This window comes from Cervus elaphus, chromosome 19, assembly GCF_910594005.1.
Source record: "Cervus elaphus chromosome 19, mCerEla1.1, whole genome shotgun sequence".
NCBI classification, from domain to species: Eukaryota; Metazoa; Chordata; class Mammalia; order Artiodactyla; family Cervidae; genus Cervus; species Cervus elaphus.
The window spans coordinates 84418253-84442337 of NC_057833.1; the positions used below are offsets into that span (position 1 = coordinate 84418253).

Genomic DNA, 24085 nt, shown 5'->3' on the forward strand with positions numbered 1-24085 from the left:
CCCCTGAATTTCTTGTCTGGTCTCTAGTCAATTTCTGCTAATTAAGGAGGCCAAGAACTCTGTTGCAAGACTACTATGCTAAATGTGAAAATTGACCGAAATTTACCTACCACTTTAGGAAGTCTTTCCTGGAAGCTACAAGTGTTCCCCTAGATTCCAGAATTTCAAATAGTTGCTTCAGACAGTTCCTGCCAACTCCGTAGTTATTTTGGTGGTGGGATGGATTCTTTTTCTGTAATCTTCTTTGATGTCACTCAAATATTATGTCAAACACATATTTTTAAATGAATCTTTCCAATTCCTCTGAACTTTTGGTACTCTATGAGTTTTTTAAGTGGTTACTCCTGTTGAGACTCAGCCTCTCTTCACAGGTGCCTAAATAGAAACACGGAGACAGAGTTTTGGGTGAAGTAGAAAAGGCTAGCTTTTATTGCTTTGCCAGGCAAAGGGGTGTAGAGTGGGCTAATGCCTTGAAGACCATGTGGCCCACCATGGAAGGGGTAGTGAGGAGTTTTATAGTGTTCAAGGAGCAGGGCGTGATCGGCTCGTGGATTGGTTGGCATCAAGGTGAAGTTTCTAGCATCATCAACTGTGGGGAAATTAACAAGATGGCTCCAGTCAGGCTCTCTCGCTCCACGCTCTCACACCCTCTCACCCTACGTTCTGTAAACAATGACTTTGCGGGGGTTATGTAACAACTGAGATCAATTATAGCAATACGCATGCACGCCACAAGGTACTTACTGGCTACTTTTGTTCCATTATATAAGCTTCACCTGAAAAGCCCTGGCTCCCGGGGCGGCATCATAGTTATGTTACGTGAGAGAATGCGATGACTCGGTTGTGGCTATGTTGTGGCTGCTGCTACCGTTGTTGTGTCGGCTAGGAGAGAGATGTGTTATGGCTGCTGCCAGTCAGGAGAGAATAAACACGTCTGCAGTTCCTAAGGCTCCTTGTGTCTCCTTCCAGCCTCTTAGCTTGCCTACCCTGGGCTCAGTGAACAGTGAGCAGCAGAACAATTGGCATCACGAACAGGATCAGCAATACAGCCAACCTTCTGGTTTCACCCAGTGTAGGGTCTGTGTTCCTGTGGTCAGCAGTTTTCATCTGACCTGCCGTTTTCATCTGGAGGGGTCTGCTTCCTGTAAAAACTTAGGAATGTGTGTCAGGCGTTTATATCTTTCAGGAAACTGGGAGTTTGGTGATTCTGTTATGTGGCAGAATTATAGTCTAAATAGTTACCACTTCCTTAGCCCAACAGCTATTCTTTGCTTCCTCATCTTCACATTTCCCACTCTTTAACTCTGGAGTCAGCATTTTACTTCAAAAGACAAGGACATGGGGCTTGTACATGGTTTCAGCTCTAAGGGTAATAATATGTAGATTTATCTATTTCAAATTGATCCTGACTTAGTTCTGGTAAAATATAAGAACTTTGTTCCAACAGAGCTCCATTTTTATCCTCCTTTCTTTGTGCCGTTATTGTTATGTCTAACATCAACATGTTACCATTTTTGCTTTATGCACCCTTGTTGTTTTAAAAGTATTAAGAGGGAGAACTATGTTTATACAGTATTGTACATTTAACCACAAATTTACCAGTTTTAGTGTCCTTACTTCTTGTGGATTTGAATTACCATCTGTTGGTGTTTTCTTTCACCCTGAAGGACATCCTGAGCTAGTGTGGGCAATGATAAAGCCTTGGTTAAGAATGCCTTAGACTCCCACTGTTCTTATCATGCAGTCAGCAGTGTTTTATTAGTAAACATGCTTCTGTTAATGTTTGGTCCAGTTTCAGAGCCCTGAAATGTTTTTGACAATTTAGTGATATTTTTTAGTTGGTTTTTGTGGAGAGAGTTTTCTGAACTCTTTCACTCTGTCATAGCTGGAAGCCTGTTCACCCAGCTTGATATTTTCTGCAGAATATGGACAGCTTTTCTTCATCTTTTTTTTTTTTTAATAATTGTGGTAAGATACACATACTAGAAAACTTACTAAATTTAAACATTCTTAAATGTACAGTTCAGTAGTCTTGAATACATTCATGATTTTATGCACTTGTCACTGTTGTCCATCTCCATAACTTTATGTCTTGCAAAACTGAAACTCTAAACCCATTAAACAATTACTCTCTGTTATCTCCTTCCCCAACCCCTGGTAATCACCATTCTACTCTGTCTCTATTATTTTGACTAAATAGCTTATTTAAGGAAAATTGTATATTGGTTTTTTGTGAGTGGCTGAATAATATTCCACTGTATACACATACATTTTGTTTATCCATTCATCTGTTGATGGGCATTTGGGTTGATCCCACATTTTAGCTATTGTGAGTAATACTGCTATGAATATGGGTGTAAAATTATCTCCTTGCGACGCTGTTTTGCATTCTATACGGTATATCCCCAGAAGTAGATGTTGTGGGTTGGAAAAGAATTTCCTGACATGAGGCAGACTGAGAGGAGGATTGAGTTTTTTAGAGTGGGAGATGCTGTTATAACAGCAGCTGGCTCAAGCAAGAGCCCACGCTTTTTGTAGCCTCACAACAAAGAAAATTCCTGCTGGAAGGGTGGCATTAGGTGATTTGTGGTGCTATAAGGTGGTGAACAAGGTGGATATTTTTATCTAATATGCTGTCAGAGAACAGGCCAGTTTAGATCAGAGGGGCTCTCGGCAACCGTTGTTATGGGGCTCAGTCAGTTCCGGAGATGACCTTGGTTGTGGGGCTCCACATCTGTGGCCTTGGTACAAGGCCTTGCACCTGTGACCTTGGTACAGGGCTCCACAGTAGACTTTCTGGATTGTGTGATAATTCTATTTAAAAGTTTTTGAGGAACCACCATGCTATTTTTCGCAGCAGCTGTACCATTTTACATTCCCACCAGCAGTGCACAAGGGGCCCAATTTCCCCTCATCCTTACCGACACTATTTGTTTTCTATTTTTTCAATAGTAGCCATCGTAATGCGTGTGATGTAGCATCTCATTCGAGGTTTGATTTGCCCTCATGCAAGTGATTCTGAGCTGGAGTGGGAGGGACTCGCAACAATGAGGTGAGGTGCAATAACAATGGCTGCCTAACTTCCTAACTGCACCTCTGGTTAGAATCAGCAACTGACCATCAGAGCATAGATTTCCAATATTTGGAGGACAGAGTCCCTTTTGCCTTTGTCTGGGTAAACTGTTCCAGGAAAACATGCATAGCTGCCTGTGCCTCATGGCTCAGTTAGGGGCTGGGTAGGGGTGGGTGCTGCTGCGCTGAGAGCTGAAATTGAGATGAACCACGATTTGCCTTCCTGATCTTCCTCTGGAAGTTAAAAACCTTCAGTAGGCTCTGGAGTTACAAAAAGTGACATGAGGCAGATTCTGCCAGTGCAGTTTTTGTCCAGGTGGAGTGTCAGATTCCTGGGGCTTCCCACTCTACTATCTTCCCATAATCCTCTCTATAGATCCCTTTTGTGCTGTCCTGAGCTATGTCCTATGAGTTACAGAAATTGGACTCAGACCCAGGGCAGGGCTAAAAATGGACATACTTCTCTTAAGCTGACATGGCTCAGGGAAGGATAGAAGCTGGTGGTTGGGCAAGGAGTCGTTGGGCTCATATCTTGTCAGGGTCCTCCAGCCCCCTGGGAAATCTTGTTTTTCCCAAAAGATGGCCTGAGGGTTGGCTCTTCACAGCACCGCTGTCCCTATGGAGCCCTTCTGGCTCCTGCTGCCTCCTTATTGCCCATCTGCCTTGTCTAGGGGTGGGCAGACATTGAATACTCAGTGTAAAGTCGCACTTAACCTCTTAGCCTTACCCTGTAACTATTGGGTATCCTCTGTGTGGAGTGGGAAGGGGCTCCAGGTAGAGGTCAAGGGTCCAGGATAAGTGTTGGCCCTGTGTATCATGCCTAAGGTTTCCATTCATTCTTCCAGCCAGTTTTGTACAGACAGAGGCTCTGGCCTGAGGTGTGTTTAGAGGTGGGGTTTAGAGGTGGTGGGGTTCTCTCTGAGTTCATGTCCTGGTGGAGCTTTTGGGGAATGAATGCTCCGCCAAGGAAAGAAGAGGTTATTTGGTCCAGAAAGTAATATGTCAACCCTCCCACCAGTTATGGGGAGAAGGTCGCATATACAATTTTGGTAGAAACTGTACAGATCAGCTCTCTTGGATAGAATTTCTGTGAATAAAAGCCAAATGTACTTTCACTGTTGCCTCTGTCTTTCTGCAGATGATGCCTTGAACACCTCTGTAACCAGATACCTTTGCCTTTCTCTTTTGGCAGAGGAATGTCACGGCATCCGGAGTCATCCCTCAGATTTCTCTGATCATGGGCCCGTGTGCTGGTGGGGCTGTCTACTCTCCAGCTTTAACAGACTTCACGTTCATGGTGAAGGTAAGCAAGAAGTGCCTGGTTCTCCTGCCCTGTGAGAGTTATGCAGCACCTCACCTGCAATAGCAGTCATTCCTGACCCAGATCTGGGTTGTTATCTGTACAGTTGCATTGACTTTCAATGTAGTGATGATAAAATCTTGGTAGGGAGAAACTTTGGGCATGAAAACTGCAGCTTGTATGGATTCACTGGCAAAATGTGCTTGTGTACTTCATTGGTGGGTGATTTTACTTGCTGATGTGAATTGCAGGTGATTTTAGGTAATCGAAGAATTCTATCCTCTGCCCAGACAGGTGATTATTTACTGGATTCTTTTAGAAGGTTTCTCATGGAAAACTTTTTTGTAATCTGTTCCATTGGGAAGTTGTTTCTTATGTTCTGCCTTTATTTCTTCAGCTCTTTGCCATTTTATTATATTTTGTCTATGATGGTAATGTTAGATCTGATTTCTAGCTTCATTGTGCAAGGTACATATCTTTATTACATGATTTAGATGACTTGATATTTTAAAATGATTTTGGGGGACTTCCCTGGCAGTTTAGTGGTTAAGACTTTGCCTTCCAATGCAGGGAGTTTGGGTTTGATCCCTGGGTCAGGAAGATCCCCTGGAGAAGGGAATGACAACCCACTCCAGTATTCTTGCCTGGAGAATTCCATGGACAGAAGAGCCTGGTGGGCTACAGTCCATGGGGTCAAAAAGAGTCAGACATGACTGAGTGACTAACATACTTTTCTGGGAGCTAAGATCCCATAGTCCTCATGGCCAAAAAACCAAAACATAAACAACAGAAGCAATATTGTAACAAATTCAGGAAAGACTTTAAAAATGGTCCACATTAAAAAAAGAAAGTCATATAAATGGAATCATACAATATGTAGCCTTTGAAAAAAATGATTTTTAAAAGAAGCCTATTTGAAATCATACGTGTGTAATTACCCTTACCCTGATACTTAAAAAAAGTCTTTTCTCTTAAAATATTTTTAAACATAATGAGCAATAAATGTCAAGACAAATTAGTGTGCAAAATGAAAGAGAATCATCCAAGATGAAACAGTGTAAACACAGGAAGTGTACATAGGAAACACTTTTCTCTTTGGCATTAGGAATTAAGGTTTAGCAGAGTCCTTATCCCTTGACTCAACTATTTTTTCTTAGTGATGGATTAAAAACAACCTCAAAGTTCAATGTTCAGTTTAGGTTGGGCTTTAAAAATTAAGATGACCACATCCCTTACTTCCTGAACTTTGCCCACTAAATCTGTGTATGCCATACCTACCTGGTGCTACCTAGTTGTCTTCCTACCTGGTAGGAATGGAGGTGTGGGATCAGTTCCTCTGGCTAAAGCCTTCTTTCCTCCTCTCCCTACTTACATGCTGGGATTTTAAAACATTTTCCCCTGTTTTATTGAGATATAATTGACATATAACATTGTTCTAGTTTAAGGTGTACATGTTGATTTGATACTTACATATTGCAAAATGATTACCCCTGTAGTCCTCGCATAAATGCCATTCCTATTTTGTGAGGATAACATTTAGGATCTACTCTCTCAGCAGTTTTCAGTATATGATATGATATTTACTGATAACTAATCACCATGTTGTACAGTAAATCCCCAGAACTTATTCATCTTATAATTGGAAGGTTGAATCTTTTGATTAACATGCCCCCCCCAGCTTGGTAACCTCCATTCTTTTTCTACTAGTTCAGCTGTTTTGGAGTTCACATATGAATGAGATCATACAGTATTTCTCTTTCTCTGACTTACTTTACTTAGCATATGCTAAGCAAAGTGCCCTAAGGGTCCATTCATGTCACAAATGGTAGGATTTCCTTTTTTATCATGGCTGAATATTTCTCTGGGTGTGATTGTGTGTCTGTATGTGTCACATTTTCTTTATTGATATGCATATCCAATGGGTGATGCTGTGTGTATATGTGTGTGTGTGTCACATTTTTTTTTTATCCATTCATCCATTGGTGGGCGCTTAGGTTGTTTCAGTATCTTGGTTATTGTGAATAATCCTGTATTGAACATGGAAAAGCAGATATCTCTTCGAGGTCCTGATTTGATTTCCTTTGGATACATACCAAGAAGTGAGATTGCTGGATCATTTTATAGTTCTATTTTTAGTTTTTTTGAGGAATCTTTCCATATGTTTTTCTACAATAGCTGTATCAATTTACATTCCTACCAGTGTGCACAAGTGTTCCATTTTTTTCCACATCCTCAGTAACACTTGTCATTTCTTGACTTTTTGGTAATTGCCATTCTAACAGGTGTGAAGCTAAAACCTCATTGTGGTTTTGGTTTGCATTTCCCTGATGATGAGTGATATTGAGCATCTTTTCATGTACCCATTTTTATATTCTCTTTGGAGAAATACCTGTTCAGATCCTTTGCCCATTTTTTAATCAAAAAAAATTTGCTGTTCTGTATATGTTTTGAATGTTAACTCCTTATTAGATATATGATTTGCAGATACTTTCTCCAATTCAGTAGGTTGCCGTTTCATTTTGTTGATTGTTTCTTTTGCTCTGTAGAAGCTTTTTAGTTGGATATAGTCCCACTTACTAATTTGTTTTTAAAAATTCATTTATTTATGGCTGTGCTGGGTCTTTATTGCTGTTCTAGGTGCGAGGGCTTCCGTAATTGCAACATGTGGGTTCTAGAGTGCTGGCTCAGTAGATGTGGAGCATGGCCTTAGTTTTTTGGTGGCATGTGTGATCTTCCCAGACCAAGGAGCAAACCTGTGTCTCCTGATTGGCAGGTGGTTGCTTTATCACTGAGCCACTATGGAAGCCTCACACTTATTTTGCTTCTGTTGCATCCCCTTTTGGTGTCATACATAAAATTATTGCCAAGACCAGTGTTAGGCAGTATTTCCCCTGTGGTTTTTTTTTTTTTTCTAGAAGTTTATAGCTTCAGGTTTTTAAGTTGTTAACTCAATTTAAGTTAATTTTTGTGAGAGGTGTAAGATATGGGTCCAAGTTCAATTTCACCTTCTGCATGTGGTTATCAAGTTTTCCCACTGTAAATTTATTGAAGAGACTATCTTTTCCTCACCAAGTATTCTTGACTCACTTGTCAAGTATTCATTGACTGTATATGTGAGTGCTTGTTTCTGGGCTCTTGATTCTAGTCCATTAGTCTGTGTTTCTCTTTTTATGCCATGACAAACTTCTGTTGAAAAATGCCATTGCAGTTTTGATAGGAGTTGCATTGAATTTATAGATGGCTTTGGATAGTATGAACATTTTGACAATATTTTTATCCATAAACATGGGTTTTTCCCCCCCATTTATTTGTGTCTTCTTTGGTGTTTTTCATCAAAGTCCTATAGTTTTCAATTCCTTGGTTAAATTAATCCCTAGGTATTATAATGTTCAATGTTATTGTGAATAGGCTGGTTTTATTTCTTTCTCAGATATTTTGTATATAGTATATATTTTGTATATAGTATGTAGAAGTACAGCTGATTTCTATGTTGACTTTGTATGCTTTGTCTTTTAATCCTGTGTTTTCATCCTAAGTAATTCCATTCTTCACTGGTAGAACTTTAATACCTACGTATTGGCACCACCTCCTCTTTCTCATCCTCCACAACTAATCATTAAGCCTTAACCAGTCTGCATCTTAAATTTCCCATGTGTTTAATGAGAGTACAGTAAAAATGCTAGCAGATTCTCTTTTAAAGGACTAGACAAGGTAACTATAAAGTTCATATTAGGGGGAAAACTACAGTGTAAAAATAGATATACCATGAAGGAAGTGCAATGAAGGGCTAGCACTGCCAGGGGAGAAAATACATTATAAAGCTAAAATAACTAAAACTGTTTGGTCAGTTTGTAAATAAGTAGCTGCTGCTGCTAAGTCAATTCAGTCGTGTCTGACTCTGTGCAACCCCATAGACGGCAGCCTGCCAGGCTCCGCCGTCCCTGGGATTCTCCAGGCAAGAACACTGGAGTGGGTTGCCATTTCCTTCTCCAATGCATGAAAGTGAAAGTGAAGTTGCTCAGTCATGTCTGACTCTTAGCTACCCCATGGACTGCAGCCTACCAGGCTCCTCTGTCCATGTTTTCCAGGCAAGAGTACTGGAGTGGGTTGCCATTGCCTTCTCCGTAGTAAATAAGTAGACCAAGGAACAGAACAGAATTGAGAAATAAATCTAAATATACTTGTGTGTGTTAGTCACTCAGTCATGTCTGATTCTTTTTGACCCCATGGACTATAGCTTGCCAGGCTCCTCTGTCCATGGAATTCTCCAGGGAATAATACTGGAGTGGGTTGTCATTTCCTTCTCCAGGGGATCATCCCAATCCAGGGATCGAACCTCGGCCTCCCGCATTACAGGCAGGTTCTTTACCATCTGAGCCACAGGGAAGCCCAAATATACTTAGACATTTAATTTAGAATGAAAAGGATATTATTCTATTCAGGGTCATTGATAATATCAGTTTCTCTTATCAAAGACACCAATGATTTCTGTATCACTAAATCCAGTGGACATTTCTCAGTCCTCATCTTTCTTGATCTTCCAGCAGCACTTGACCCATCTCGTCACTTCTTCCTCTTTGAAACATCAGGGCACTCTACTCTCTTGGTTTGTTTCTAGCGATTCTCTCATTCCCTTGGTGATCTTATCCTATCTCAAGACTTTAAATATCTATGTGCTGACAGCTCTCAGACCCATTTTTTCAGGATGAAACGGTCTCCGGAACTCCAGGACTAAACATTTAGTTTCCTATCAACATTTCCATTTGGACTTTAATGGGTATCTCAAAATGGATAGGTTTAGATCTTTCATGAACCTTTCCCAAAATGCTCTTTTGTAGCCTTCCTCCTCTCAATAAATGGCAAGACCAGCCTTCCATTGGCTCAGGTCAAAAACATTGGCATAATTTTGACTCATATTTTTCTGTCACATTCCAAGTTCAATCAGTCAGAAATCATATTTGCTGTACCTTGGGATATAATCTAAAGCATAACCAAATTGGCATGTATGTCTTATTACTTACACTGCCAGTACTTTGAGTGAAACACCTCATCTGGGGTTATTGCAGAATCCTTCTAACTGATTTTCCTGCTTCTGTCTCAGCCTCCTCTCCCAGTTAATTTAAAAAAAATTTTAATACTTTATTTATTTGCTTGTTTATTTATTTTTATTTTTGGCTGCACTGGGTCTTGCTGTGCAGAGACTTTCTCTGATTGGGGCAAGCAGGGACTACTCTCTAGTTGAGGCATGTGGACTTCTCGTCGCGGTGGCTTTTCTTGAGCTCAGGGTTTAGAACACAGGCTCACTAGCTGTGGCACACGGGCTTAGCTGCCGCTCAGCATGTGGGATCTTCCTGGAGCAGGGATGGAATCCATGTCCCCAGAATTGACAGGCAGATTCTTAACCACTGAACCACTGGGGAAGTCCCCAGAATTTTGAACACTTTAAATTTTCTAATATAATACCTACTCAGGGAAGTACATAAAGTATGTAAAGCAATTATTATTAAGTACAGATTCATGTAAATAACACCTAGATCGAGAAATGGCCCTCCAGAGACTTCCCTGGTGGTCCCGTGGTTAAGACTCTGTGCTGCCACTGCGAGGGGCTGTGGTTTTGATCCCTGGTCAGGGAACTATGATCCCACATGCCATTTAGCTCAGCCAAAAATTTTAAAGAAAGAAAGAAATGGCCCTCCAGGAACCCTGCTCTCATTACCCTCCTAATCACTATTGTCTCCATCTATCCTGCCTAGAAGTATTTATTTCAACTTTTTTGGTAATTTAAAAATTTGTTTTGCTTTTCAGTTTAAAATTTTATTTATGTCTCACTAAACAGTGGGGTAATGCTGCCTATTTTACCTTTAGAATAAATACAATATACATTCTTTTGTGTGTGACTGTGACTCGTGCTTTTAAGGTTTATCCATGTACTTTGTAAAAATATTGCATTTTAATAGTGGTATAGCCATTACAAATCATGCTGATGTAAGCATTCTTACACATGTATCTTGCTGCATACATGTTTCAGTTTTTTTTAAAATAGGATTGTATATATATATATATGTATTTTCATTTATTTTTATTAGTTGGAGGCTAATTACTTTACAATATTGTAGTGGTTTTTGTCATACATTGACATGAATCAGCCATGGAGTTACGTGTATTCCCCATCCCGATCCCCCCTCCCACCTCCCTCTCTACCCTATCCCTCTGGGTCTTCCCAGTGCACCAGGCCCGAGCACTTGTCTCATGCATCCCACCTGGGCTGGTGATCTGTTTCACCCTAGATAATATACATGTTTCGATGCTGTTCTCTCGAAACATCCCACCCTCGCCTTCTCCCACAGAGTCCAAAAGTCTGTTCTGTACATCTGTGTCTCTTTTTCTGTTTTGCATATAGGGTTATCATTACCATCTTTCTAAATTCCATATATATGTGTTAGTATACTGTAATGGTCTTTATCTTTCTGGCTTACTTCACTCTGTATAATGGGCTGCAGTTTCATCCATCTCATTAGAACTGATTCAAATGAATTCTTTTTAATGGCTGAGTAATATTCCATGATGTATATGTACCACAGCTTCCTTATCCATTCGTCTGCTGATGGGCATCTAGGTTGCTTCCATGTCCTGGCTATTATAAACAGTGCTGTGATGAACATTGGGGTGCACCTGTCTCTTTCAGATAAAAAATATGGAACGCTTCACAAATTTGCGTGTCATCCTTGCGCAGGGGCCATGCTAATCTTCTCTGTATCGTTCCAATTTTAGTATATGTGCTGCCAAAGTGAGCACATGTTTCAGTTTTTCAAAGTCGTAGGATATACATATCTTCAGCTTTCCTAGGTAACACTTGTTACCAAGAAGTTGCAGCAATTTACACTTCTGCTAGTAGTGTGTGAGAATTTCACTTGTTCTATGTCCTTGCCGACTGCATCGATGGTGTCGCTGCCTTGTTGATCATGAATTTGAGCAAGCTCCGGGAGTTGGTGATGGACAGGGAAGCCTGGTGTGCTGCAGTCCATGGGGTCGCAAAGAGTCAGACACGACTGAGTGGCTGAACTGAACTTGACTGAACTGATGTCCTTGCCAGCACTTTTATTGATGCAATTTAATTAATGCCAGTTTACATGTGGTGTGATCTCTTCTTGTCTTAATTTGCATTTACATGACTGATGAGGTTGAACCCTTTTCATATGTTTCTTTCATTTATTTTTGTCTATGCTGTGTGACTTGTGGGATCTTAGTTCCCTGACCAAGAACTGAACTCAGGCCCTTGGCAGTAAAAGCGAGGAGTCTAACCACTGGTCTGCCAGGGAATTCATTTGCATGTTTCTTTTGTGGCATGCCTGTTCATCTATTTTGCCCATTTTTAAAAATTGAGGTTTTCATTTTTTTCGTACTGGTTTTTAGCAGTTCTTTATATGGTCTGGCTATAAGTATCAATTATGTATGTTGCACCTGTCTTCCCCAACTCTGTGACGTGAAGTTTTGCTGTCCTTTGGGCAGAATTAAAAAATCTTTTTATCTTGAAATTTCAAATGTACAGAACTCTTAACTGAAAATGGGTTATATATATCATGTCCCTTTACCTTTTTAATGTTTCAGTATGTAATTCTTAAGAACTTATATAACCAGTTGTTAAATTCTGGAAGTTTAACACTGATATAATACTTTTTAAAAATTGTTTACTTATTTTTGACCGTGCTGGGTCTCTGCTGCACATGCTGCTCTCCAGTTGCAGTGAGCAGGGGCTACTTTCTTGTTGTGGTGCTCGGGCTTCTCATTGCAGTGGCTTCTCTTGTTGTGAAGCCTGGGCTCTAGGCGTGCGGGCTTCAGTAGTTACGGCACAAGGCTCGGTAGTTGTCGCTCCCAGGCACTAGGACACAGACTCAATAGTTATGGTGCATGGGGTTATTTGCTTCGAGGCACGTGGGATCTTCCCTGACCCAGGATCCACCTAATGTCTCCTGCATTGGCAGGTGGGTTCTTCACCACTGAGCCATCAGGGAAGTCCAGATATAATACTTAAAAAAAAAATTTATAGAATATACATAAGAAATGGTTAATGTGGTAAAAATTTGTTACATTTCAGTGGCCTTGCTGCTGCTGCTGCTAAGTCGCTTCAGTCGTGTCTGACTCTGTGCGACCCCATAGATGGCAGCCCACCAGGCTCCCCCATCCCTGGGATTCTCCCGGCAAGAACACTGGAGTGGGCTGCCAGAGTGGCCTTAGGTACATTTATATACTTGTGCAACCATTACCACCAGAAATTTTTCATATACACCACAGTTGAAACTCTGTACTCATTGAATGTTAGTTCCTCATTCCCCACTCCCAGTCCCTTTCTATCTCAGAAATTTTGGACTCATACAATATTTGTCTTTTTGTGACTGGTGTATTTCGGTTAGTATGTCTTCACGGCTCATGATTATGTTAGCATGTGTCAACCTTCCGTTATAAGAGTGATTATATTCCTTTGTATCTACTACTATATTTTGTTTATTCATCTGCCAGTGAACATGTGAGTTGTTTCCACCTCTTGGCTATTGTAATTCTGTAGTAAACGTCAGTGTATATATATCTGTCTGAACCCCTGTTTTCAATTCTTTTGGATGTATATTTAGGAGTGGAGTTCCTGAGTTCACTTAGGTTCAGTTGCTCAGTTGTGTCCGACTCTTTGTGACCCCATGGACTGCAGCATGCCGGGCCTCCCTGTCTATCACCAACTCATGGAGTCTACTCAAACTCCATGTCCAAACTCAAACTCAAACTCATGTCCATCGAGTCGGTGATGCCATCCAACCATCTCATCCTCTGTCATCCCCTTCTCCTCCTGCCCCCAATCCCTCCCAGCATCAGGGTCTTTTCAAATGAGTCAGTTCTTCACATCAGGTGGCCAAAGTATCGGAGTTTTAGCTTCAGCATCAGTCCTTCCAGTGAATATTCAGGACTGATTTCCTTTAGGATGGACTGGTTGGATCTCCTTGCAGTTCAAGGGACTCTCAAGAGTCTTCTAAAACACCACAGTTCAAAAGCATCAATTCTTGGGTGCTCAGCTTTCTTTATAGTCCAACTCTCAGATCTGTACATGACTGCTGGAAAAACCATAGCTTTGATTAGACAGACCTTTTTTGGCAAAGTAATGTCTCTGCTTTTTAATATGCTGTCTAGGTTGGTCATAACTTTCCTTCCACAGAGCAAGCGTCTTTTAATTTCATGGCTGCAGTCACCATCTGCAGTGATTTTGGAGCCCCCAAAAATAAAGTCTGTCAGTTTCCACTGTTTCCCCATCTATTTGCCATGAAGCGATGGGACCAGATGCCATGATCTTAGTTTTCTGAATGTTGAGTTTTAAGCCAACTTTTTCACTCTGCCCTTTCACTTTCATCAAGAGGCTCTTTAGTTCTTCTTCACTTTCTGCCATAAGGGTGCTGTCATCTTCATATCTGAGGTTATTGATATTTCTTCCAGCAATCTTGATTCCAGCTTGTGCTTCCTCCAGCCCAGCATTTCTCATGATGTACTCTGCATATAAGTTAAATAAGCAGGGTGACAATATACAGCCTTGACGTACTCCTTTCCCTATTTGGTACCAGTCTGTTCTTCCATGTCCAGTTCTAACTGTTGCTTCTTAACCTGCATCCAGGTTTCTCAAGAGGCAGGTCAGGTGGTCTGGTATGCCCTTCTCTTTCAGAATTTTCCACAATTTATTGTGATCCACACAGTCAAAGGCTCTGGCATAGTCAACAAAGCAGAAATAGATGTTTTTCTGGAACCCTCTTGCTTTTTCAATGATCCAATGAATGTTGGCAGTTTGATCTCTGGTTCCTCTGCCTTTTCTAAATCCAGCTTGAACTTCTGGAAGTTCACGGTTCACATACTGTTGAAGCCTGGCTTGAAGAATTTTGAGCATTACTCTACTAGCGTGAGATGAGTGTAATTGTGCGGTAGTTTGAGCATTCTTTGGCACTGCCTTTCTTTGAGATTGGAATGAAAACTGACCTTTTCTAGACTTGTGGCCACTGCTGAGTTTTCCAAATTTACTGGCATATTAGTGCAGCACTTTCACAGCATCATCTTTTAGGATTTGAAATAGGTCAACTAGAATTCCATCACCTCCACTAGCTTTGTTCACAGTGATGCTTCCTAAGGTCCGCTTGACTTCGCATTCCAGGACGTCTAGCTCTAGGTGAGTGATCATACCATCGTAATTATCTGGGTCATGAAGATCTTTTTTGTATAGCTCCTCTGTGTATTCTTGCCACCTCTTCTTAATATCTTCTGCTTCTGTTAGGTCCATATCATTTCTATCCTTTATTGAGCCCATCTTTGCATAAAATGTTCCCTTGGTATCTCTAATTTTCTTGAAGAGATATCTAGTCTTTCTCATTCTGTTGTTTTCCTCTATTTCTTTGCATTGATCACTGAAGAAGGCTTTCTTATCTCTCCTTGCTATTCTTTGGAACTCTGCATTCAAATGGGTATATCTTTCCTTTTCTCCTTTGCCTTTACCTTTTTTCTCAGCTATTTGTAAGGCCTCCTCAGACAACCAGTTTGCTTTTTTGTGTTTCTTTTTCTTGGGGATGGTCTTGCTCCCTGTCTCCTGTACAATGTCATGAACTTCTGTCCATAGTTCTTCAGACAGTCTGTCTGTCACTCTAATCCCTTGCTTCTATTTCTCACTTCCACTGTATAATCGTAAGGGATTTGATTTAGGTCGTACCTGAATGGTCTAGTCGTTTTCCCTACTTTCTTCAATCTAAGTCTGAATTTGGCAATAAGGAGTTCATGATCTGAACCACAGTCAGCTCTTGGTCTTGTTTTTGCTGCCTGTATAGAGCTTCTCCATCTTTGGCTGCAAAGAATATAATCAAACTGATTTTGGTGTTGACCATCTGGTGATGCCCATGTGTAGAGTTGTCTCTTGTGTTGCTGGAAGAGGGTGTTTGCTATGACCAGTGTGTTCTCTTCGCAAAACCCTGTTAGCCTTTGCCCTGCTTCATTCTGTACTCCAAGGCCAAATGTGCCTGTTACTCCAGGTGTTTCTTGACTTTCTACTTTTGATTCCAGTCCTCTATAATGAAAAGGACATCTTTTTTGGGTGTTAGTTCTAGAAAGTCTTGTAGAACATTTCATGGAAGTGTTCAACTTCAGCTCCTTCAGCATTTTTGGTCAGGGCATTGACTTGGGTTATCGTGATTTTGAATGGTTTGCCTTGGAAACGAACAGAGATCATTTTGTCATTTTTGAGATTGCATACAAGTACTGCGTTTCAGACTCTTTTGTTGACTATGATGGCCACTCCATTTCTTCTAAGGGATTCCTGCCCACAGTAGTAGATATAATGGTAATCTGAGTTAAATTCACCCATTCCAGTTCATCTTAGTTTGCTGATTCCTAAAATGTTGACGTTCACTCTTGCTATCTCCTCTTTGACCACTCCAATTTTCCTTGATTCATGGACCTAACATCCCAGGTTCCTATGCAATATTGCTCTTTACAGCATTGGACTTTGCTTCTATCACATCCACAACTGGGTGTTGTTTTTGCTTTGGCTCCATCTCTTCATTCTTTCTGGAGTTATTTCTCCACTGATCTCCAGGTAGCATACTGGGCACCTACCGACCTGGGGAGTTCATCTTTCAGTGTCCTATCTTTTTGCCTTTTCACACTTTTTGACAAAATGGTAATTCTGTTTAATATTTTGAGGGAACATCACACTGTTTTTGCACAATGTCTGTACCATTTTACATTCTCACCAATAATGCACAAAAGTTCCATCTTCTCCACATTCTTGCCAGCACTTGTTTTCTGTTTTGATGATAGCTATATTAGTTTGTGTGAAGTGGTATCTCATTGTGGTTTTCATTTATATTTCCTAATATAATTAGTGATATTGAGCCTCTTTTCATATTATTTGCCATTGGTAAGGGTTTACCTGGTAGCTCGTTTGGTGAAGAATATGCCTGCAGTGTAGGAGACCTGGGTTTGATCCCTGGGTTGGGAAGATCCCCTGGAGTAGGAAATGTCAAGCCACTCCAGTATCCTTGCCTGGAAAGTCTCATGGACAGCGGGGCCTGGTGGGCTGCAGTTCATGGGGTCGCAAAGAGTTGGGAATGACTGAGCAAGTGATACTTTCACTTTCATGTATCTTTTTGGAAATGTCTATGCAAGTCTTCTTGATTGGATTGTTTTTGTTGTTGTTGAGTTGTAGAAGTTCTTTACATATTCTGATATTACCGCATAACAGATACATCTTTGAAAATATTTCCTTCCATTCTATGGGCTGCTTTTTTATTCTACTGGTGTTTTTTGCACAAAAGATTTTAATTTGATGAAATCTATGTACTTTTGTTATCTCTGCTTTTGTTGTCATACCTGAGAAGTCTTGCCAAATCCAGTGTCACAAGAGTTTCCACTTTTTCTTTTCTGAGTTGTATAGTTTTAGCTCTTATGTTTGGTCCTTTGATCTATTTTGAGTTAATTTTTGTGTATCATATAACATAAGGTCCAACTTCATGTTTTTGCATGTGGATATCCAGTTTTCCCAGCAATATTTTTTTTCATTATAGTTTATTACAGGATATTGAATTTAGTTTCCTGTGCTCTCCAGTAGGTCCTTGCTGTCCTCTTTTATGTCATGTCATTGCTCTCATGTTTTATATATACTAGTGTGTATCCGTCAGTCCCAAACTCCAAATTTTTTCCTTTCCCTATACTTCCCCTTTGGTAACCATAGGCTTGTTTTTTATATCTAGGAGTCTGTTTCTGTTTTGTAAATAAGTTCATTTGTATCATATTTTAGATTCCACATAGAAGTGATATCATATGATATTTGTCTCTCTTAAGAGTCCTGGTGACTCAGATGGTAAAGAATCTGCCTGCAGTGTAGGAGACCCAGGTTTGATTCCTGGGTGGGGAAGATCCCCTGGAAATACTCCAGTATTCTTGCCTGGAGATTTCTAATGACAGAGGAGACTGGCAGGCTATCGTTCATGGGGTTGCGAAGAGTCAGACACGACTCAGTGACGCTTTCATTTTCTTTAGTTCATTTAGTATGATAATGTCTACATCCATCCATGTTGCTGCAAATGGCAATTATTTTATTCTTTTATTTATTTTTAGTAAAAAAATTTTTTTCCATACTAAGTGACATGTAGGATCTTAGTTCTCCATCAGGGATTGAACCTGTGCCTTTTGCAGTGGAAGCATGGAGTCTTAATCACTGAATCGCCAGGGATGTCTTTCATTCTTTTTTATGGCTGAGTAGTATTTTATTGTATATATGCAATACATCTTCTTTATCCAGTCATCTCTTAATGGACATTTAGGTTGCTCCTATGTCTTGGCTGTTGTTAATAGTGCTATTATAAGTACTGGAGTGCATGTATTTTTTCTGAATTAGAGTTTTCTCTGAATATATGCTCAGGATTCCAGCATAATGTTGGATTCCAGCACCATTTGTTGGAAAGACTGTTCTTTCTCCATTGAATGGTCTAAGGATCATTGTTGAAAACCACTTGACCAAATATGGAAGGGTTTATTTCTGGGCTGATCTGTTCCATTCGTCTGTATGTCTACTTTAATGCCAGTTCCACACTGTTTTGAAGTCAGTGTGAGATCTCCAACTTAGTTTTTTAAAAATTGTTTGACTGCCATTCTTTTATTGCATCAATTGAGATGATGGGTTTTTTTCCCTTCATCCTATTGAGGTGACACATCATATTGATTAGTTTTTGTCTGTTGACCCATTCTCAAATTCCAGGAATAAATCCCACTTGATTATAGTGTATAAACCTTTTAATGTTCTCCTTTGGTTTGCACATATTTTGTCCAGGATTTCTATGTCAGTATTCATAAAGGATATTTGTAATTTAAAAAAAATATTATTTGACTGCATGCAGAGTCTCTTGAGGCTCCACATCAAATTTAGGATGGATTTTTCTGTTTCTTCAAAAATGTCATTGGGATTTTGATAGGGATGACATTGAATCTGTGTCTTTCAATCCACAAACAGCTGTCTTTTCTGTTATACCTTCTTTAATTTCTTTCAGAAATGTTTTGTAATTTTCATTGTTACAAGTTTTCTTTTTTCTTTTGCCTTTTTGCCTTATTCCTAAGTGCTTTATTCCTCTAAGCACTTGAGAAGCTATTGTAAATTAACTTGTTTTTGTAACTTCCTTTTCAGATTTTTCATTGTTAGTGTACAACTATTTTGCAACTGATTTTGTTTTGTTAATTTTGTATCCTGCAACTTAATTTGTTCATTCTAACTTTGTGTGTAGTCTTTAGGGTTTTCTGCATATAAAATCCATGTCATCTGCAAACTAGATAATTTTATTCTTTCTTTCTGATTTAGATGCCTTTTCTTTTCTTTTGTTTTTGGTTGCTTTGATTAGATCTATGTTGAATAGAAGTGAGAAAATGGGCATCCTTACCTTGTACCTGTTCTTAGAGGAAAGCTTCTAATCTTTTACCATTGAGTATGTTAGCTGTAGGTTTTCCGTATATGACCTTAATCATGTTGAAGTAGTTTCTTTCTAGTTTTCTGAATATTTTTATCATGAAAGTGTTGAATTCTGTCATGCTTTTTTTGCATTGAGATGATCGTGTAATTTTTTTCTTTGTTTTTTGTTAATGTGGTATATTACATTGATATTGGTGTGTTTAACCATCCTTATATTTCAGGAAAAAATAATTGTTCGTTTTGGTGTATAATTCCTTATAAAATATCATTGGATTAGGTCTGTTGGTATTTTGTTGAGTATTTTTACATCAATATTTATATGGGATATTGATCTGTACTTTTCTTATAGTGTCTTTGTCTGCTTTGGTATTAAGGTAATGCTGGGGCTCATAGAATGAATTAGGAGATATTTCCTCCTCTTCAATTTTTTGGAAAGAGTTTGAGGGGATTGGTATTTAATCTTTCTTAATATTTGGTAGAATTCAATGGTGAAACCACTTGGTCTTGAGCTTTTATTTGGGAGGTTTTTGATTACTGATTGAGTCTCCTTACTAGTTACAGGTCTATTCAGATTTTCTACTTTTTCATGATTCAATCTTGGTAGTAGGTTGTATGTTTCTAGGAATTTTGTCCATATCATCTAGGTTATCCATTTTGTTGGTATAGAATTGTACATAGGACTCATAATCTTTTTATTTCTGTAGAATTGGTAGTTATGTTTCCACTTTCATTTCTGTTTAAAAAAATTTTTTTTGTCTTGGGCGGTGCTGAATGTTCATTTCTGCATGTGGGCTTTCTCTAGTTGTAGTGAGGTGGTGGGGGCTACTCTCGTTGGGATGGGTAGGCTTCTAATTGCAGTGGGTTCTCTTATTGAAGAACACAGGACCTAGGGTGTGCATGCTTCAGTAATTGTGGCTTCTGGGCTCTGGAGTGTGGGTTCTGTAATTGTGGCCGGGATTGAATCTGTGTCCCCTGCATTGGCAGGTGATTCTTAACCACAGGACCACCGGGAAAGTCCCCCCACTTTCATTTCTGATTTTAGTAATTTGAATCTCTTTTTGCTAAATATTGCTATTTGTCCATCTTGCTAAATATTTGTCGATTTTGTTGATCTTTTTAAAAAACCAACTTCTGGTTTTACTGATTTTTTTTCTCCCCCTATTTTTTCTATTTTTCACTTATCTCAGTTCTAATATTTATTTCCTTCCTTCTGCTCTTTAGGTTTAGTTCTTTTTTTCTTGTTGAGTTCCTTAAGGTGTAAAGTTGGGTTCAGAACTTTCTTAGTGTAAGTGTTTACAGCTTTAATTTCTCCTCTTAGCACTGTTTTTGCTGTAGCTCATAAGTTTTTGTATGCTTTCATTTCTTCATATTTTTAAATTTCCCTTGATTTCATCTCAGTCCGTTGGTTGTTTAAAGTGTGATGTTTAATTTCCACCTATTTGTAAGTTTCCAGTTTTCTTTCTGTTTCCAGTTTCATTCCATTGTGATCAAACAAGATAGCTTGTATGATTTCAATTTTTAAAAATTTCTTAAGCTTGTTTTGCATATGACTAACATGTAGTCCATCTGATGTAATACTTTTGTTTACCAAGCAGATTCCAGTTCGGTCAGTTGTCCCCAAGATTTCCTTTATAGCGTTTTCTTTAGCACAGGATCCATTTTGGGCTCGCATATTCCATTTAGTTGTTATATTGCATTAACTTCCTTTACCCTATGACAATTCCTCAGATTCCTTGTCATGACATCGAAGGCTACAGAATGAATTATTTCATAGGTTGTTGCTCAGTTTGGGTTTATCTGGCATTTCCTCACGATCAGATTCAGATTAGATATCCCAGTCTGTCTACTACATTGGTGATATTGTATCCTTGCCTCACAGATGATCACATCTGGAGGCAAGTGGTGGCCATCTGCCCTTCATTGATGATATTAATTTGATCATTGTTGAAATGTTGTCTGGTTTCTCCACTGTGTAGTTGCTGTTTTTCCTTTGTAGCTGATCCTCACTGAAAAGACGCTTTGAGGCCATATAACTGTTCCACATTATACTTTTGCTCCTTGATTAATATCTATCGATTATTCCTGTCCAAACCAATCTTTACAAGATGGTTATTTTCCAGCTCCACCACTTGCTTCATATTAATTGCCATTTTACTTTAAGGAAGAGCCCTGTATTTCTTGGGCATTTGTTCATTTCATTGACTTAATATAGGTTCATGGATTTCAGATTTTACTGAGTGGTTTATAATCCATTACTATCATTATTTTGATGCTCAAATCATCCTTCCCTTAGCCAGTGGGAGTCCCTGTAAGCTGGCTTCTGTGCCCTTTTGATAGGAGAACCAGTGTCAAATGAATACTTTATGGATAGTGTGTTTAAGTTCTTGAACCTTTTCCAACCCTGAAGTCATGAAGATACTTTCTGTTTTCTAAAGGCTTTGTTATTTTGTGTTTTATATTTTCATCTAAAATTGGAGTGGCTTTTACACATAGAGGCTAGTTTGATTTATTTAAATTTTTTTTTTCCAATACAGGTACTTAGTTGACATAGAGCCTTATATTGAAAAGAACATTGTCTCCTGCTCTGTAATGTCATTTCTGTCACGAATCAAGTGTCCATATATCAAGAGTGTTTATTGCACTGTCTCAATCCGTTCGCTTATCTCTGTGGCGGTCAGTACAATACTATCAATGGCAATGGCTTTATAACAAATGTTCATATCTGGTACAGCAAGTTGTTCCCTCTTATTTTCTTTAAGTCATATGGATATGGGATATTCTTGACCCTTTGCATTTCCACATATTTTACAACTTTGAGATATAGTCGATGCATGGTGAACTGCACACATTTAAGTTGTGTAATTAAGAGTTTTTTGATGCGTGTTTATAGCCATGAAGCCATGACCACAATTATGATAGTGAACATAGCCATTACTTCCCAGAGTTTCTTCATGTATCATTGTAATTCATTCTTTCCTACCTCCCAGCCCTGTCCTCAGGTTCATCTGCTTTTTATCACACTAGATTAATTTGCATTTTCTAGAATATTATGTTGATATACACAGAATCATACAAAATAAAATTCTACAAAATAACATTTTCTATGTACCAAGTATATACAAAAGTATGTACTTTTTTCTTCATTCACAGTTTTCTAAAATTTTATTTTATTTTATATTTGACTCCACTGAGTCTTTGTTGCTCAAAGTATAAATATATAAATTTATACTTTAAATAAATGTATAATATATAAATATACTTATATATATTAAAAATATATAAATGATCCCATATGCATGGATGTCAGAGAAACTGACAGTGGTTGCCTTTGGGGATGGAAATGGAGGCCTGGAAATAAGGGCTGGCATGTAGATTTACATTCCACTGTATCCCCTATTCTGGTTAAATATTTTATAATATGTCTTTATATCTTTAAGTTAGAAACTAGAAATCAAAGCCTATCAGTCTCTCAGAACACCAAACATTGATTATTATCATTGTCTCCAGATGGCTTCACTTAAAGTGACTGGTTCATTTTCGGCAAACTGCAGACCGGTGCCTTTCTTCATCTATAAATAAGGTGATAATAGTTCCTAGGCTTTAATGACACAGTCTGATGAAGTGCTTAGAAAAGTCCTTGGTGCATAGCAAGGTCTGCATCAGGGCCACCTGTTAGGGTGTGGCCCTACAGATGACCCTGAAATGTTAGCCACACTGCAGGTCATTTTGCTGAGAGAGAACCAGGCAATGAAGACTTTTTGATGGCAAGGCAGGGAAAACCTGGGTCTTTACTTTGGTTAGGCATCTGTGAGCTGTATCCTAACCTGGTTCTGCCACCATGTCACCGCCTTCCCTGAGATTGAACTTTCTGGAATTCTCTGGTTTCAGGACACCTCCTACTTATTCATCACTGGCCCTGACGTTGTGAAGTCTGTCACCAATGAGGACGTTACTCAGGAGGAACTCGGGGGTGCCAGGACCCACACCACCATGTCAGGTGAGGGGCCTTGAGGCTCATCTCACTGTTGTCAGACACTGAGAGGAGACATTGCTAGAGCTGACAGTCTCTTACAAATATCACTTCATTGACAGAGTTTATTCGAATAGACTGTAGTGTGACATATTGTCTACAGATAGTAATAAATGTGGATTTATATCTCAAACTCGTTAACTAGCAGGGTACTTTTAATGCTTTTGTAGTCTTTGAAAATGTTGAGCTAACTAGAATGATGGCTGTAAGAATTATGATTCATGTGAGTATAGTTGAACTTAAAAAATTGCATTTTGATGTGACTTTTTAAAAAGAAAATAATTATTTGGCTGTGCTGAGTCTTAGTTGAGGCGAGCAAGACCTTTAGTTGTGGCCTGTGGGATCTAGTTCCCTGATCAGGGATTGAATCCAGGCCTTCTGCATTGGGGGGGGGCGGTCTTAGCCACTGGACCATACCAGGGAAGCCCTTTGGTGTGGGACTTTTTTTACTCCAAAGTTGGGGTATGTTTTAAGAGTCAGTGGCATCTTACCAGTCATCATTGGCCGGTGAGCACATGGTCAAGACTCGTGTGCTCACGAGCTTGGTCATAGCTTTTCACCTCCTTAAGGTTAAGTGTCACATATGCTGGAAGATTATTCTTTGCTTTCACCATTGAAAGATGCTGTTTATACACTGAGGCGTGTAATTGGGAGCAGAGCATGAATCTGATATTAGAGAAGACAGTTGTTGGAATAATGATTGGAACTCCATAATTCCTTGGCAAAAGACCTCAAGTTGTGAAAGGATTGCGTACCACACAGGAAGCAGTGTAACTGAAGACAGGAGAAATTGCCTCTTTGAGAGATTTCAGAGCATCGAGAGGCTGGTGGATGATCTGTGCACCTCGCTGTATTGTGGTTAAGGCATTGGGTCATCATTTGATTGTCAGTGTTTCTTTCTTAGTGTACATATAGTCGAGGTATGTCTTAATGTCCGTGAGGTCTTAACATTTGATGAAATTTGGTTAAAAAATAAAAGTCAGATCTCTTGATTCCCCCCACCCACAGAAGTTGTTCCTCCCCTATCTTGGGTGGGGGTCACCTTGACACACCCCTTTCTCTTACCCCTCAGGTACTTTCAGCTCTCTGGCCAGCACACTTCTCACTGCTGACCCACAGTTTGTCACATTCCTATCTCAGGGCTCAATTGGCAGCAGTTTTTTTCTTACTGGAATATAAAATAACGTTGCAACTTTTTTTCCCCTTTGTTCGT

General features: G+C 39.4%; 1 protein-coding gene and 1 non-coding gene across 3 annotated transcripts in view; one reads left to right on the forward strand and one right to left on the reverse strand.

Annotated features, from left to right (window-relative positions):
• PCCB (propionyl-CoA carboxylase subunit beta) overlaps nt 1–24085 on the forward strand; it is a 92952-nt gene that overhangs the window by 12868 nt on the left and 55999 nt on the right. For both annotated transcript variants that reach the window (XM_043874697.1, XM_043874698.1), the window contains 2 exons: nt 4265–4375; nt 22731–22839. In XM_043874697.1, coding sequence (XP_043730632.1) covers nt 4265–4375; nt 22731–22839 — 220 coding nt within the window. The remainder of the gene's footprint in view (nt 1–4264; nt 4376–22730; nt 22840–24085) is intronic.
• LOC122676308 lies at nt 11061–11167 on the reverse strand. Its single transcript, XR_006335567.1, has one exon. It is a non-coding gene; the product is annotated as a U6 spliceosomal RNA (small nuclear RNA).